A 14509-nucleotide genomic window follows, 5' to 3' on the forward strand; every position below is an offset into this window, starting at 1 on the left:
ACTGCAGGGAATGCAAAAATGGACGTTTGAACTTGATCAAGTTTTATGCAATTGAACATGTGCAGCACAACTGGAGAGGTGGAGATTATATTAAAGAAATGTCTCGCAGAGAGTCTTACTGGATCTTCACATTAAATTCCCTTGCACCAAAGGGGTTAAACCAGGATATTGAACTTTTTGCTTTTAATTAATGTTAATTAATGCTGAATTGAATGGAGGAGGGAGGAGTCACCAGCCCCTAGCAGGCAGCATAAGAACAGATCAGTATAGCCAGTCACGATGCTCTGAGGAAGAGAGGCGAATCCTCTCGAAACATGTCAGCGTGATTGGATACAGTGTATGTGACGTCACAATACCATCACTTCTGGACTACGGGGCTGGTTACAGTGTCCGCTGAATACAACATCCGGATCCCAGCATAGAGTGAGAGCTGATGGCCGCAGCTGCTCATTCCCAGGAGTGCAAGTCCGACTCCTCCTGTAACGGACTGTTCAGCTATACTGGATATACCTACCAAGTAACAGGACTCATTAGAAGCTGCCAAAGTCTGATAAAAATCGTTACCACTACTCATAACAGGAGTCGTGAGTATGCAGCCTTATTGCAATGCTGTGTTATGCTTTACATCACTAAGAGGATAATATATACCACTGGCATTGATCCGGAGAATTTATTGTTTTATTGTGGAACTTTTTATTGCAATTTTTTATTGGATCCTTAATCTGCCACTGAAGTGTTTGCTCGCATATTTTTGCATCCTCAAACTGCTGCTCTGAACCATCAGGCTAATTAGCAGGATCCTGCAGGACTTTTCAGTGTGAGAGGTGTGTGAGGTCTCCGCATACCTGCAGATTTGTCTGGATGTGAGTGACAGTGTGGTTGTGATTTTAGTGGAGCTACTCGTGTGTGGTATGAGTTTTATTGTTATTTAATGGATGGTATTAAATTGTTTTTGAGTGCGCAGGAGTAATACTGTGTTTTTTGTTTAATTCGAGTGGATTGGGGTACAGATCCATTTTTCTCCTTGCAGCCAACATTTTTGTTAAAGCTCCTTATTGTGGTGCTGCTAGGTGCGCGGCAATCATACATATTCTGATATATATATATATATATATATATATATATATATATATATATATATATATATATATATATATATTAATGTTAAAATGAAGGAGAACTAATGATGATAGAGAGGACCAGTGTGGTCTGAATTTTAATTCCGCATAATAAACAGCCTAGTCTAAGCCTCAGTGGATGGGCGGGGCTAAACACAAATATACCGCAATATATAGCTATAGGAAGTGTTTCCAATGCTGAAACGAGGATATTTAATGTAAAAGTGGGTAAACCGAATACTTTACTGCATTCTGCTATATGTTGTTACAATTCCTTGCAGTTGGAAGACTACACAGCACTGGCTGTTTGCAGAGCATGGTTCTGTGATGCCCCCTCCACCAGATGTTGCCCCAAACAATTTGCCTTGGAACAATAACAGCCCTTGTACTTTGGATTAGTTCTGGCTAAATATTTCATACACCAGAAATTCAAAATGTAATTCTGTCTTCGTGGCTTGGTATACCATTTTTCCTTTCCACAGGCATAGATACAATAATTGTGTTATTATTGGATAAAATGCATCAGCTCCAGCAGAGGCCGCATATAAAGTGACAGAGAAGAGACCTCCAGCAGAGGCCCCATATAAAGTGACAGAGAAGAGACCTCCAGCAGAGGCCCCATATAAAGTGACAGAGAAGAGACCTCCAGCAGAGCCCCCCATATAAAGTGACAGAGAAGAGACCTCCAGCAGAGGCCCCCATATAAAGTGACAGAGAAGAGACCTCCAGCAGAGGCCCCATATAAAGTTAGAGAAGAGACCTCCAGCAGAGGCCCCATATAAAGTGACAGAGAAGAGGCCTCCAGCAGAGACCCCATATAAAGTGACAGAGAAGAGACCTCCAGCAGAGGCCCCATATAAAGTGACAGAGAAGAGGCCTCCAGCAGAGGCCCCATATAAAGTGACAGAAAAGAAACACACCTGCTCATCTCGAAGAGGAATCGGTCGGCTTTGGCCATGCGGTCCAGCTCATGCTTGTGCTCCTCCAGCAGGTCAATGTCGCTCTTTTCTGGGACAAACTTGAGGAGCTAAAAAACAACAACAATGCAGGACGCTTGTCATTCAATAACTCAATAAACATCCAAACCCCTCCCCCATAACAAAAGCAGCATCAGTTTGTTCGAAACAGAGCCAAACGGCACAGGGAAATTTGAGCACACCATGTGCCGCCATAGGCCGCAATGTGGATTATGGCTGTAGTGGCATTCAGACAATAATTTGGGCGCCATCAAAAGGGCAAGTGGGTGTTAAAGGACCACCATCGCAAAAAAATGTAAAATACATGTAAACATAAATTACTTTTCTACTATGTTGCTGTCACTTACAGTAGGTAGTAGAAATCTGACGGAACCGACAGGTTTTAGGCTAGTCCATCTCTTCATGGGGGATTCTCATCTAGGCCTTTATTCTGCATAAAGACACTCCCTGAAAAGGATTTATACAAAGATGCTGGCCAGCCTCCCTGCTAGCTTTACACCTTTTTGGCAGTTGGGCGGAGAAACTGCCATTCACTAAGTGCTTTAGAAAATAAAGAAAACCCTGAGAACCCCCCTCCCTCCATGAAGAGATGGGCTACTCCAAAACATGGCGGTTCTGTCAGATTTCTACCAATTCCTGTAAGTAGCAGCAACATAGGAGAAAAGTAATTTATAGCTCATTTTACTCAGTAAGAAATGTGCTTCTTATTTGAAAGTGTTTACATGTATTTTAAATGTTACAATATTGGTGATAGTGGTCCTTTAAGTGGATTACTGCTGCTGTAACTAACTACCTCCAAAGTGGTTCCAGCCCATCATTGGGATGTTACACTGTGGGGCCTCCTGATGGGCGGGTGAGCCTGGCACAGACAGTGTTTTGCTGGTCTGAAATGGCTTGTGATCTCTTCAGCTGACAGTCTGCCAGTAAAGATATATATTTACCTCGCAATGCATGGATATGGATCCAGCGACTTCTCCCTGACAACGAGCGCTCCACCGATCCATCTTCCTCCATCTGCCGGTATGTGCGACTTTACACAACAGGCGCGAACAAGACTTCAAGCCATCGCAGTACTTTGCGCAGGAGTCGTCGGGGATCTTGAAAATTCAATCTGCCGTGACAGTGGTTATCACCGTGCAACGCTAAGCGGCGTTTGCGTGGTCGTGCGCATGTACCTGCGCTGCGAGATCTTGTAAACGACCGCTCGTCGCTTAAAATTTAGCCAGTGTTGACTTTCCTCTCCCTGATTCACTTTCTGAAATTCATCACGTGATAACATATTTAGCCCTATCAGGTGCATCACTGCGGAATGTTTGGCTACTGAGAGTTCTGAAGTCAGTACAAAATATACCTGGCCTCCCACAATGCTCTAATCAGCCTAGGCTAAACATCACTGCCAGGGAAGGTTGACATTCAATATACAGCAATATAGGAAGTGTTTCTGATGCGAAAACCAGGAAAAATTACTGCAAAAAGTGGGTATCCTGAATAACTTCCTGCATTCTACTGTAGGTCACTACAGTGCCTCTTTAAAGCGGACCTAAACTCAGAACTTCCTCTCTGCTCTAAATGGTGAGCAGCAGTATAGTAACCTTTAAAGAAAAACATTTTTTTTTTTACAGCTTACAGAACTCCTGCAATAAATTTGCAACATGTCTTCTGCCTACTTTCAAGGAAGCAGACAGAGGGTTAACATCCTGTGTTTACATATTAGCTGTGTCTGCTGAATTTCTGTGCTGACACCGCTGAGAGATCAAATTACACTTGTGATTACTTCAAAATGAGAAGTAAGAAAGGCTCTTCTCTCTAAAAATACACAGGGTGCATTTCTCTCTGTTTTTCTTGTGTCCGGTGCAAATGTTATTTATTTATTTACTAGTAGACCTAAGCCCGTTACAATAACCGGCTCTAGGCCTCCCTTACAACCCCCCTCCCACCCCGTCACTGTCGTCATTCGATGCTGCGTCATGTGAGCGCGCATGCGCACTCACACGCCCGCCCTGTTCCTCCCCCTGCTCTAACTGCCGCTCACGCGCGGTATGCAAAAGCACAGACACGGGGGAGGACGCAGGGAAACAGGTTTTATTGTATAGGATTAAGTGCCAACATATTACGCAGTGCTGAGTTCAGGTACACTTTAACATGGTCTCCAGGATAAAATGATTGTATAATTTTATAAAGAGCGGCCCTTTAGGTCTATTTCACACTCAACGCTTGGAGCGTCGCTAGCCAGTGATCGAGTTTGGCTCCGCGATCACGATTTTAAACAAAATCTCGCGATTGCTTGTGATTTCTGTTCAACAGAACTAGAATCACAGCGCAATCGCCCCTGCTGCAGTGTGAATGTATCCATAAGTTTACATTAGTAGCAGCGATTTGCTGATCGCTGCCGATCAGCAAAGCACTGAAGAATCGCCAAGTGTGAGCCAGCGTTAAAAGAAAACCTGTAATTTAAAAAAAAACCCTCTGGAAGATACTTACCTCGGAAGGGCGAAGCCTCTGGATCCTAATGAGCCTTACCCCATCCTCCTCCGTCCCACGGGTGCCGCGCTAGAAGCACCCAAATGGTGGGCATGTAACGGTTTACCTTCTCAGGCTCAGTAGTGGCTCTCCGCTCGGGGTGGTAGAAATATCAGAGCCCGATCGGGTCTGCTCTAGTGTGCAGGTGCAAGTTAATTGGGCTCAGCTATTTTTGCTTGAGCCCATTGGGAAGCCGCTACTGTGCCTGTGCTGTAGCCACAGCCGACATCCTTGACGGCTGTGGCTTCGGGGTAGCTACGGTAGCAATGCCACCCTGGGACGGAGGAGGGCAGGGAAAGCCTCATTAGGATCCAGAGGCTTCCCCCTCCCGAGCTAAGTAACCCCCCCCAGGGAACTTTCTTTTCATTAGTGTCTCTTTAAAGTGCACCAGTGAACCCGCATTTGCTTATCGTGCCGAGAGGCCATGTGTGAGCCGATCTATCTCCATAGCACGGCCCCCTCCCCCAGCAGCAGGATCTAATACTGAGATGACGTGGAAGCCCCATCATTGTGGAATTATCTACGCCTCGTCTGTCACCATTCCGCTTTCAGGAGGTGATTTCTCCAGCTAATGGGTGACATGGCTGGAGGCACCCATCATCCCCTGTGACAGAGAGGTCAGCACTGATGAGAGGTAATGAGCAGTCGCTGTCGCCCCTCACCTGTTCCAGCATGTCTTTTGGAAGGTCTTCCTGCTCGTCCATTGTCAGAATGGCACGCTTGATTTCATCATTCGACAGCTTCAGCCTGCAAGAATGCAAAACACCAAGAAGCTCACATTAGGGTAATACGTGTCACAACACAGTCATTACCTGCTTATAACATAAATGCCTGCTCAGCAACTATGACCTGATACAAGAGGTTACAATAAATCCACAAGCCTGGGGGAGATATTCAGATGCTACTAAATATGTCTAAAGCTGGCTATACACTGAACAAGGTTGTTTGCCCCCCTAGACAGTCGATTAGACAAAACATTTGATCGATCGTAAATTGAAGTGGATTTAAAGGGAATCTTAAAGTGTACCTGAGATGAGAAGCGTCTCAGGAACCATACTTACCTGGGGCTTCCTTAAGCCCCCTTAAGGGCGCTGGTCCCTCGCCGTCTTCCCGGGTGGCTACGGTCACTCGCAATAGTGCCCGAAAGCCTGGCTGACTCATGCTTCATTGCGCATGCACGGCCCAGCCAGGTACGCTCCCACGCCGCGCTCCTGTGGCTGGGAGCATTCTGTGCTTGTGCAGTAATACTACGCAGGTGCAGAACACTCCCAGGGATGGGAGCGTGATGTGCGAGCGTGCCTGGCTGGGCCGCGCATGTGATGAAGCACAACGCGACCAGGCTTCGGGCAAGATTGCGGGTGACAGAAGCCACTCGGAGAAAAGGCGAGGACGAGCAGCCCCATGGGGCTTAAAGAGGAACGGTCAGGAAAATCTTCAAGTTTAAAACACTTCCAAATAAGAAGTACGTTTCTTCCACAGTAAAATGAGCCATAAAATAACTTGTCTCCTATGTTGCTGTCACTTACAGTAAGTAGTCGAAATCTGACATTACCGACAGATTTTGGACTAGCCCATATTCTCATAAGGGGGTTTTCAGGGTTTTCTTTATTTTTAAAAGCACTTAGTGAATGGCAGTTGCTCCGTCCAACTGCCAAAATAGTGTGCAGCGGGCAGGGAGGCTGGCCAGCATCTTTGTATTAATCATTTTCAGGGAATGTCTTTATAAAGAATAAAGGCCATGCTGAGAATCCCCTGTGGAGAGATGGACTAGCCCAAAACCTGTCGGTAATGTCAGATTTCTACTACCTACTGTAAGTGACAGCAACATAGGAGAAAAGTAATTTATGGCTCATGTTACTCTGGTAGAAATGTACTTCTTATTTGTATGTGTTTTAAATTTAAGATTTTTGCGATGGTTCCTCTTTAAGGAAGCCCCAGGTAAGTATGGAAACCGAGAGGCTTTTCAGGTTCTCTTTAAAGCAGAACTGAATAGTAAAAACCTGGGGCTTCCGCCAGCCCCTTGCAGCCTTCCTGTCCAGCACCGAACTCCCACGATCCTCAGTTCTCCCGCCGCCAACTAACCTTATTACTGTCGACGTGGCAACTGCGCCTGCGCCCCGCAAATCTTTCTTTGTGTTCCTGTCTGCATTAGCGTCCTGCGCTATTTCGTCACATTGCGCCACACCACGTCGGTATGAAAGTCCCCATAGACTTTTATTGCCCTGCGGTGGGGTGCGGTAAATATACCTCACCACACCAGTGTGAAATGCCCCTAAGCCATCTACATTTTTTCAATCACTGAGTGAAGCCAATTGGTTTTTGTTGATAAAAACGGCTGCAGAAAGCAAAAAAAAAGGTCCAATGCAAATGTAATGACTGCGGCGTTCTGGTACACGTATACAAAGCACTGATCTGTCAGTCACTGACGGTCACAGTCAATGGTGAACCTGAGCAAGTCTATACTGAGCCGCATGACTTCTGCCACATCACAAATTCCCAGCAGGTTGTGAACAAGCACATGCATGCAGACTGGTGGAAGCCCCATACAAGACTGCGCAGCGCAGTAACTCCAGATCCAGCCAGCTGTGGGCCAGTAATTTCCCTCTGATATACCAGAACTTCACTTACAGCTCAACTAAACTTCTATAAATAAAATCTACCATGTGCAAGCCAACAGCTCGCAAAGTGGGCAGCACGGTTGTGTGGTTAGCACTCTCGCCACGCAGTGCTGAGTCCTCGATCGAATCCTAGCCAGGGCACTACCTGCAAGGAGTTTGTATGTTCTCCCAGTGTCTGCGTGGGTTTCCTTCGGGCACTCCGGTTTCCCACCACATCCCAAAAACATAGATTCGGAAACATTTGCGTTCGTGATTTCTAGCAGATTCAAGAACAGTGATCGTATATTGATGAGTAAAATCGTCTAATGTATGGCCAACTTTACAGATTGCCACCAGATTCAACCATCACTTAGATCTCACAAGGATCTATTGATCTGGCAAAGACACTAGCAACAAATATTTAACAGATTTCAGTATTCATATTCGGATTTGAAACTGATCAATTTAGAGCAATGCCATGGGCTTTCAATGTGCCGCCCCTCTTGTCTGTCGCCATCTGTCGCTCCTCTTCCTCATTTGCACACAAGCCTCAAGTGCAATAAGCGTCAGCCAATGCACAGGCACCTAGTGGGGGTGTACATGTACATTTAGGGGGATGCGGCCAAGGCCGGCAAAGCGACAAGATAGCATCACTAGGCCGATTGCCCAAATATTTATTTATTGTATTTATAAAGCGCCAACATATTACGCAGCGCTGGACATTTAGTTTAGGTTACAGACAATATTTAGGGGTGACATACAGCAATACGACAATAAAGGAATACAAGAAAGACCAGATTACGCAGCACAGTATGAGTACAAGGTAATGCTTAGTCAGTCACTGGATGGGAGCATGGAGTTTAGGCAAATTGAGTTCACTCAAATGCATAGCATGGGTTCACAGTAATGGAGGTGCGTGATCAGGTAGGACACAAAAGGAGATGGACCCTGTCTAAAGGTTTACAATCTAGAGGGAGAGGTAGGGACAGGAAAGGTAGGGGACCAGAGTTCAGCTGTGGGTTTAGAGCACTTGTGAGGGGTGGTAGGCCAAAGTAAAAAGGTGAGTTTTGAGGGCCTTCTTGAAGATGTTGAAGGAGGGGGCTGCCCTAATGGGTGAAGGTAGGAAGTTCCATAGTGTTGGAGCAGCTCTTGAGAAGTCCTGATGGCGTGCATGGGACTAGGTGATGCGGGGGGGGGGGGGGGGGGGGGGATGCGGTCAGGCGTAGTTCATTGGAGGAGTGGAGTGAGCAGCTAGGTGTGTACCACTGAGTAAGAACAGAAATGTAGGTATTTCATGTTGAAATCGAAAGGGAATCGGCCTGCGGATTAGGGCGGCCAACAGATCGCTCTCTGATCATATTCAATCAGAGAGGGATCTGTCTCTAGGTCGATCGTGAGCCAAAAATCACTTGATTTATTTCTTTCATGTTTGATGAACAATGGTCTGTGGGTGTGTTGACAGTGAGCAGGGAGGTTCTCTTTGTTGCTTGGCGCTTGACAGGCATGCAGGTCTGTTGTGCTTGGCAGATGTAAATGGCTGAAGGGGGTGCAGAGGTGGGGGATGGAGGTGGAATGCATTAACATCAAAGCCAGCAATGCCTAATCACTAAAAACAATTGGAGGCTTTTTCCCCCCTTAAATAATCCCTTAGGTGTTTAATTTCCGCAGCCAGATTTAGCCTGGCTTTCAGTTCTGCAAGATCTGTTTACTTTAAACAAAAAGTTATTGAGAGAAAAAAACAAAACAGAAAGGGATATAGTTTGTGGTATTTTCCAGGAGAGGGGCAAACACTTTTGGACATTATTTTTCAAGGTGACCACACATGGGTCAATCTCAAAGCGATTGTTAACCACTTGATTGGGAACAATCGATCTGAAGCAAAACAGATCACATCCGACTACCTGCATTCTTTTGTACTGCTTGGGGCGTAATGGAAAATGTGTGAACTTAAAGGGAACCTAAACTGAGAAGGATATGGATTTTTCCTTTTAAAATAATTCAAGTTGCCTGACACTCCTGCTGATCCTGTGTCTCTAATACTTTTAGCCACAGCCCCTGAACAAGCATGCAGATCAGGTGCTCTGACTGAAGTCAGACTGGATTAGCTGCATGCTTGTGTCAGGTGTGTGATTCAGCCACTACTGCAGCCAAAGAGATCAGCAGGACTGCCAGGCAACTGGTTTTGTTTAAAAGGAAACATCCATATCCCCTCTCAGTTAAAAGTACCCTTTAAATAAATTTGCTCCATAGCCATTGACTGAGCTGCTCCAAATACTGCAGTGCTGTAGGCCTCCTCGCGTCGTCGTCCAGCCACTGATCTGCCAGCCAATGAGCACACGCCTTCCCCTGTGATTTAAAGGGGACCTCAACTTAGAACTTCCTCTCTGCTCTAAAAGATAAGCAACAGCAACCTGATCTGTGTGGCATGAGTTTCATGCGCAAAGATGGGAGTTACTAGGCAGTCTGTAAGCTAGAGAGTACACAGACAGTGTAAAGTTTCCATCGTTGGAAGAAAAACAAAAAAAATATATAAATGTTAATTTCCTGACGTTTTTAGTTAAAGTCTAGTGCAGGGGTGTCAAACTGAAATACAAAATGGGCCGAAATTCCCTCCCTTATAAAGTTCGTTTCCTGCTGTCTAATGGCTCTCCTTCAACCCCTATACAGTTTGCCAGTGTCTAATGGTCCTCCTCCCTACCCTATAATACAGTTTCCAGGTGGCTAGTTGTCCTCCCTTCCCTATACAGTTCCCTGGTGGCTAGGGGCCCCCACCCTCCCCTATACAGTTCCCTAGTGTTTAGTGCTTTCGCCCTACCTCCCTCAAATGGCTTTCATGGTGTTCTTGGGCTTCACCTCCAATACAGCTTCCCTGGTGGTGTAGAGTGGGCCAAACATAATGCAAAGTAAGGAAACCACTTGAGGGCCAAATTTAATGGCTCCGAGGGCTAGATTTTGCCCGCGGGCTGAAGTTTGTATGGTCTAGTGCAAAGGAAAATAGGAAGAATATAATAAACTGCAAAATTACCATATTTGCGCTGCCCAAATATATGCTACAGTATTTTTTTTACATGTTTTGTGTTTTGGTCCGGTGCTCCTGCTGCATCCCAGCGCAACGCAAAAACACCAAACATGTGACCCTGCGGCAGAGTGCGCTGGCAGGGTCATACGCCCCCACCCCCAGTGACGTACTCCCTGCTCGACAGGAGATACTTCACTGGGATTCCCATCAGTCCGTGCATGCGACTTTCATTGTCCTAGGCACTGTGCGTTAAGCGTGGTGCTTGCGGTAACACCCTGTTGCCTTTGTGTTGCCTCGGATACTTCCAGCACACCGCAACAGACCGCAATAAGTGTGAAAGTCTCCATAGACTTTCATTGCTTTTGTGGCCCCTTTCAGCAAGATAGGGTAACGCAATGCACTTTTACCCTGCTAGTCTAAAAGGGGCCTCAAACAAAAATTACATTTTATGCTAACAATTGTAATGTTTACCGCCGCCCCTCCTCCTTCCCCCTACAGAAGTGTGACAGAAAAGTAAACATACAGGTATCGAGGGAGTGTTTAAAAGCACATCAACTCCCCCTTAACCACACAAGCGTGAAGATGAGCCAATTCTTTCTGTAAAATTATACTGTGTATTGAAATCTTCAGCATGCAATTAAGTCTTATTTTCATCTTCACGTCCAACAAAAACAAGAGAAAGGGGTGTCTGAGTCATCTGCACTCATGTTCGCTGTGAGCTGAGGGAGTGGCGGCCATCTTGTCTTTAGCGCTGTTTAGCTTGGCTTCACCTAAGTCAAGCACAAAGGTCATTGTCTGGTTAGTGCGGCCATGACATCATTGTCAGGACTGGGAAAGAGACGGAGGGAGAGATCCGTCATGAGCGATATGAAATATGGAGACGCACTCTCTCTTCCTCAGTATATAATATGTTGGCTTGCTTTACTAAAAATTCAAGCAAGCAGAATAATTGTATATAAAGCAGCGTATAATATCTGTAACAAAGAAATGTGAGCATTCTACAGCAGAACTTTAGCAATGGGCGCTAAGCCAAGGATACTGCTTGTGCCTGGCCCTATGACCCCTTTTTGTCAGAATCCCCAGTGTTTCCTGTCCTGACAGGAAGCAGGGAAACGTATCTAAGGGCGACAGCAACAAAGAAAGCAATTTTTACAGAATGGGATACAGTTAGAAATATCAACAATTTTTTTTTTTATTATTATTATTGTCCCCCAATTCTTGCCCCCTGGGCCCATAAGTGTCACAGTCAAGGTACAAATCGACCATTTTGGGCTTCGTCACTTGCTAAATGCATGCTGCAGATTGTTCTTGCACTGAGCTGGGACATGTGCAGAAAAGAGGTCACAGCAACGCAAAAGGGGCGGGTAGTGGGCGTGTTATAGGTGGAATAGGGTGTGGAAAGGCAAAAAGGTCTTTTTTTTCCTCCATATTTGATGAGCGGCAAGTCAGATATTGCCAGCAACGATTGCGGGGACCAGGGGTAGCTAATTATGGAACGCAGGGTGCTGTCAGGTATGTCAATTAAAGGAAACCTGAAATGTGAATTATTGGTGTATTTATACTTACCTGGGGCTTCCTCCAGCCCCATGAGGTGTGTGTGGGCACCCTTGCCTTCCTCTTCGGCCATTCCATTCTATTGCTATCCCCACCGGTAATCTGGCCGGCATCCCCTGCAGAAGCACACGACTGGCCGAAACAGGCTGTATGCATGCTGGATATTAACAAGCTGACATCATTGCGTTCTGGAGGTGTGTTTAGCTATCAGGGACAAGAAAGGACGATTTGCATATTCAGCAGTGATGCATTGTGGGACACCTCAAAGCTCACTCCAACCTGATAATCGCAAATACCTTCTGTTGTAAGAAGGCAAAATTCTGTTTCACTTATCCATATGCTTAATTTGTATTGTGGAAACTCGCCTCAGGGATACGTTAGGGCTCGCCTATGCTCAGTGCATGGCTTTTCCCCTTCGTCCACGGGTTCTTTGTTCTTCTGGGCATGAGCGATTCTTACTTGCACATGCCCAGTATGGACGCACTTGTCTATACATGAAGCCAGATGCAATGTATTTGATATGCTTTTGTTGAATAGGTATAGAGGGACTATGGGCTGTAGTAGAATCCAGGAAGCCTCTGGACCATTCTGCAGCTTCTAACTACTGAGGTACCTTTTTTTTTTACTAATTTAGGACCGAAGGCTCTGGCCCCTGAGAGGCCGAGGTGGGCTCAAATTTTTTTGTAAAAAAGTAGGCTACCTGGTCCGGAGGGCAGAGCGGATCAGGTAGCCGCAAAAACTGCCACTCCCCACAGCTCGTGGGGGCAGAGACATGTCATGAGACAGAGAACATGCCTCTTCACCCCCCCCCCCCCCCCACACACACACACACACTTTGCACTTCCTGATCACTGTGATTGGCTCACAGTAATCATGAGGTCAGGAGCCAGTGAAAACAGCTCTTGACCAATGTATGGGACTCAGCTGTCTTTACACAGCTGAGCTATATGCCAGTGGGAACGCGCGATTGCGTCCCATGCATGCCGCATCCGACTTAAAAAAAAGCCACAAGCGCGGCATAGTTTTAACGTGCGGCGATCCTGAAGCGGTTAATTATCGGTAGTCACTTCAAATATCCTTTAAAGGAGAACACAACACTTTTTTTTAATCCACAGCCTTGCTTTGATGATCCTAAACATACTGAATAAGCCCACTAAACAGAAGAATTTGAATCTGTGCATTTTTGGCCTTGCTGGCCATAGAGGAATAACAGCTTGTCAACACTGCATGTTGCGCGATGAAGCACTGCAGGGTTCTGTTGTGTGAGTCCACTAGGTAAACATTGCTGTTTAGTTAGGAGAAAGCAGCTACATGCCAAACATCGTGCGTCTGTTCCCTGTGAAACTCGCAGACCAGTTTCATGACATTATCGCAGAAATGTGTCTTTACAGCATAGCAGACATACCTAACCAGGAATGTCACACAAGCCATTCACACCCTGAGAAGCACTGAGCATAGCATTACTACGTGAGAACTCTTCAATACCGCACCATCTGGCCTATGTATACGAGTAATAGGTAAGCTTTACTGGCCTAATAGAAGTCTGGCAAGTAGATTATAAAATGTCACGTTTATTTAATATTTCTAAAAATCAGGTACATGAACATCAATAAAACATGTAGCAAGTATAGAACAGAGGCGCCCATATCAGGATAAAACCGTTAAACGTTTTTAAGAGATGTAGTCGTTGACTTACCTCCCCAGTAAGTAGACAAAGAATTGGTTGATTTAATGGTCAATTAAATGTATTTAATTGCACAGCTATGCAACGCATTTCGCAGGATCAAACCCGCTTCATCAGGCAATAGCAGGAGAAATAAGTAGTACTGGTCAGTGTAGCAGCCAGCATCTCCATCTTCAGGGAAGGGGTGTTACCCCTTGCCTCCTATCTACAGAGAGCGTCGACTTAACCTGAGTAAGGTCAAGTCCTAATGCTCCCCACCCACCTATACAGTGGTTGCCTTTGAGGTAACCCACACTTTAGAGTATAACAGCATACATTTTTATCTTTCTCCACAACCTGGGTATACTACATACTACAATACATATCGGGCTCTTGGTGTCCCTTTCTGTTTTCCTCCTACAAGTGTATCAATAAAACATGGATTCCATGATCATGTCGATCCAGCAGTACAATATGCAGCCTAATGCACGTTTCGTAGCTAAACTGCCCCTTCTTCAGAGGCAAAGAATTACAAGTAGATACCCATGAAAATGGAGATAAAATCATAATGTCATACATACAGATCACTGTACATACAGAGCACTGATACTCTCCAAGTATCCACATAAAGTAGGGCAGGAGAGTGTGACATGACTCCACCCTGATGCACACCCACAGCGGCAGTCTTTAGCCGTTTGCCAGCTTTTACTAAATGGACACAGGACTGTTTACAGCCTCTCCTGCCTTACTTTATGTGGATACAGTGCTATGTTTGTATGACGTTATCTCCATCTTCACTGATATCTACTTGTAATTCTTTACCTCTGAAGAAGGAGCAGTTTAGCTACGAAACGTGTGTTGGGCCGCATATTGTAATGCTGTAGCAACATGATCATGGAATCCATGTTTTATTGATGTTCATGTACCTGATTTTTAGAAATGTTCATTATTATTATTATTATTATACGTTATATTTTATAATGCACTTGCCAGACTTATACTAGGCCAGTAAACGCTACCTGTTCTTGTTTTCTCATTTACATTAGCCATATATCATCGAG

At 45.4% G+C, this 14509-nt stretch overlaps 2 protein-coding genes across 6 annotated transcripts in view; both read right to left on the reverse strand.

Moving 5' to 3' along the window:
- LGALS3 (galectin 3) overlaps window positions 1–14509 on the reverse strand; it is a 517589-nt gene that overhangs the window by 158108 nt on the left and 344972 nt on the right. The window lies entirely within an intron of this gene.
- DAAM1 (dishevelled associated activator of morphogenesis 1) overlaps window positions 1–14509 on the reverse strand; it is a 319681-nt gene that overhangs the window by 36795 nt on the left and 268377 nt on the right. For all 5 annotated transcript variants that reach the window (XM_068254408.1, XM_068254407.1, XM_068254409.1 and 2 more), the window contains 2 exons: window positions 5278–5362; window positions 2039–2145 (listed from right to left, as the gene is read on the reverse strand). In XM_068254408.1, the coding sequence (XP_068110509.1) occupies window positions 2039–2145; window positions 5278–5362 (192 nt within the window). The remainder of the gene's footprint in view (window positions 1–2038; window positions 2146–5277; window positions 5363–14509) is intronic.

The sequence above is a fragment of the Hyperolius riggenbachi genome, chromosome 9 (genome assembly GCF_040937935.1).
Source record: "Hyperolius riggenbachi isolate aHypRig1 chromosome 9, aHypRig1.pri, whole genome shotgun sequence".
In the NCBI taxonomy this organism is placed as follows: Eukaryota; Metazoa; Chordata; class Amphibia; order Anura; family Hyperoliidae; genus Hyperolius; species Hyperolius riggenbachi.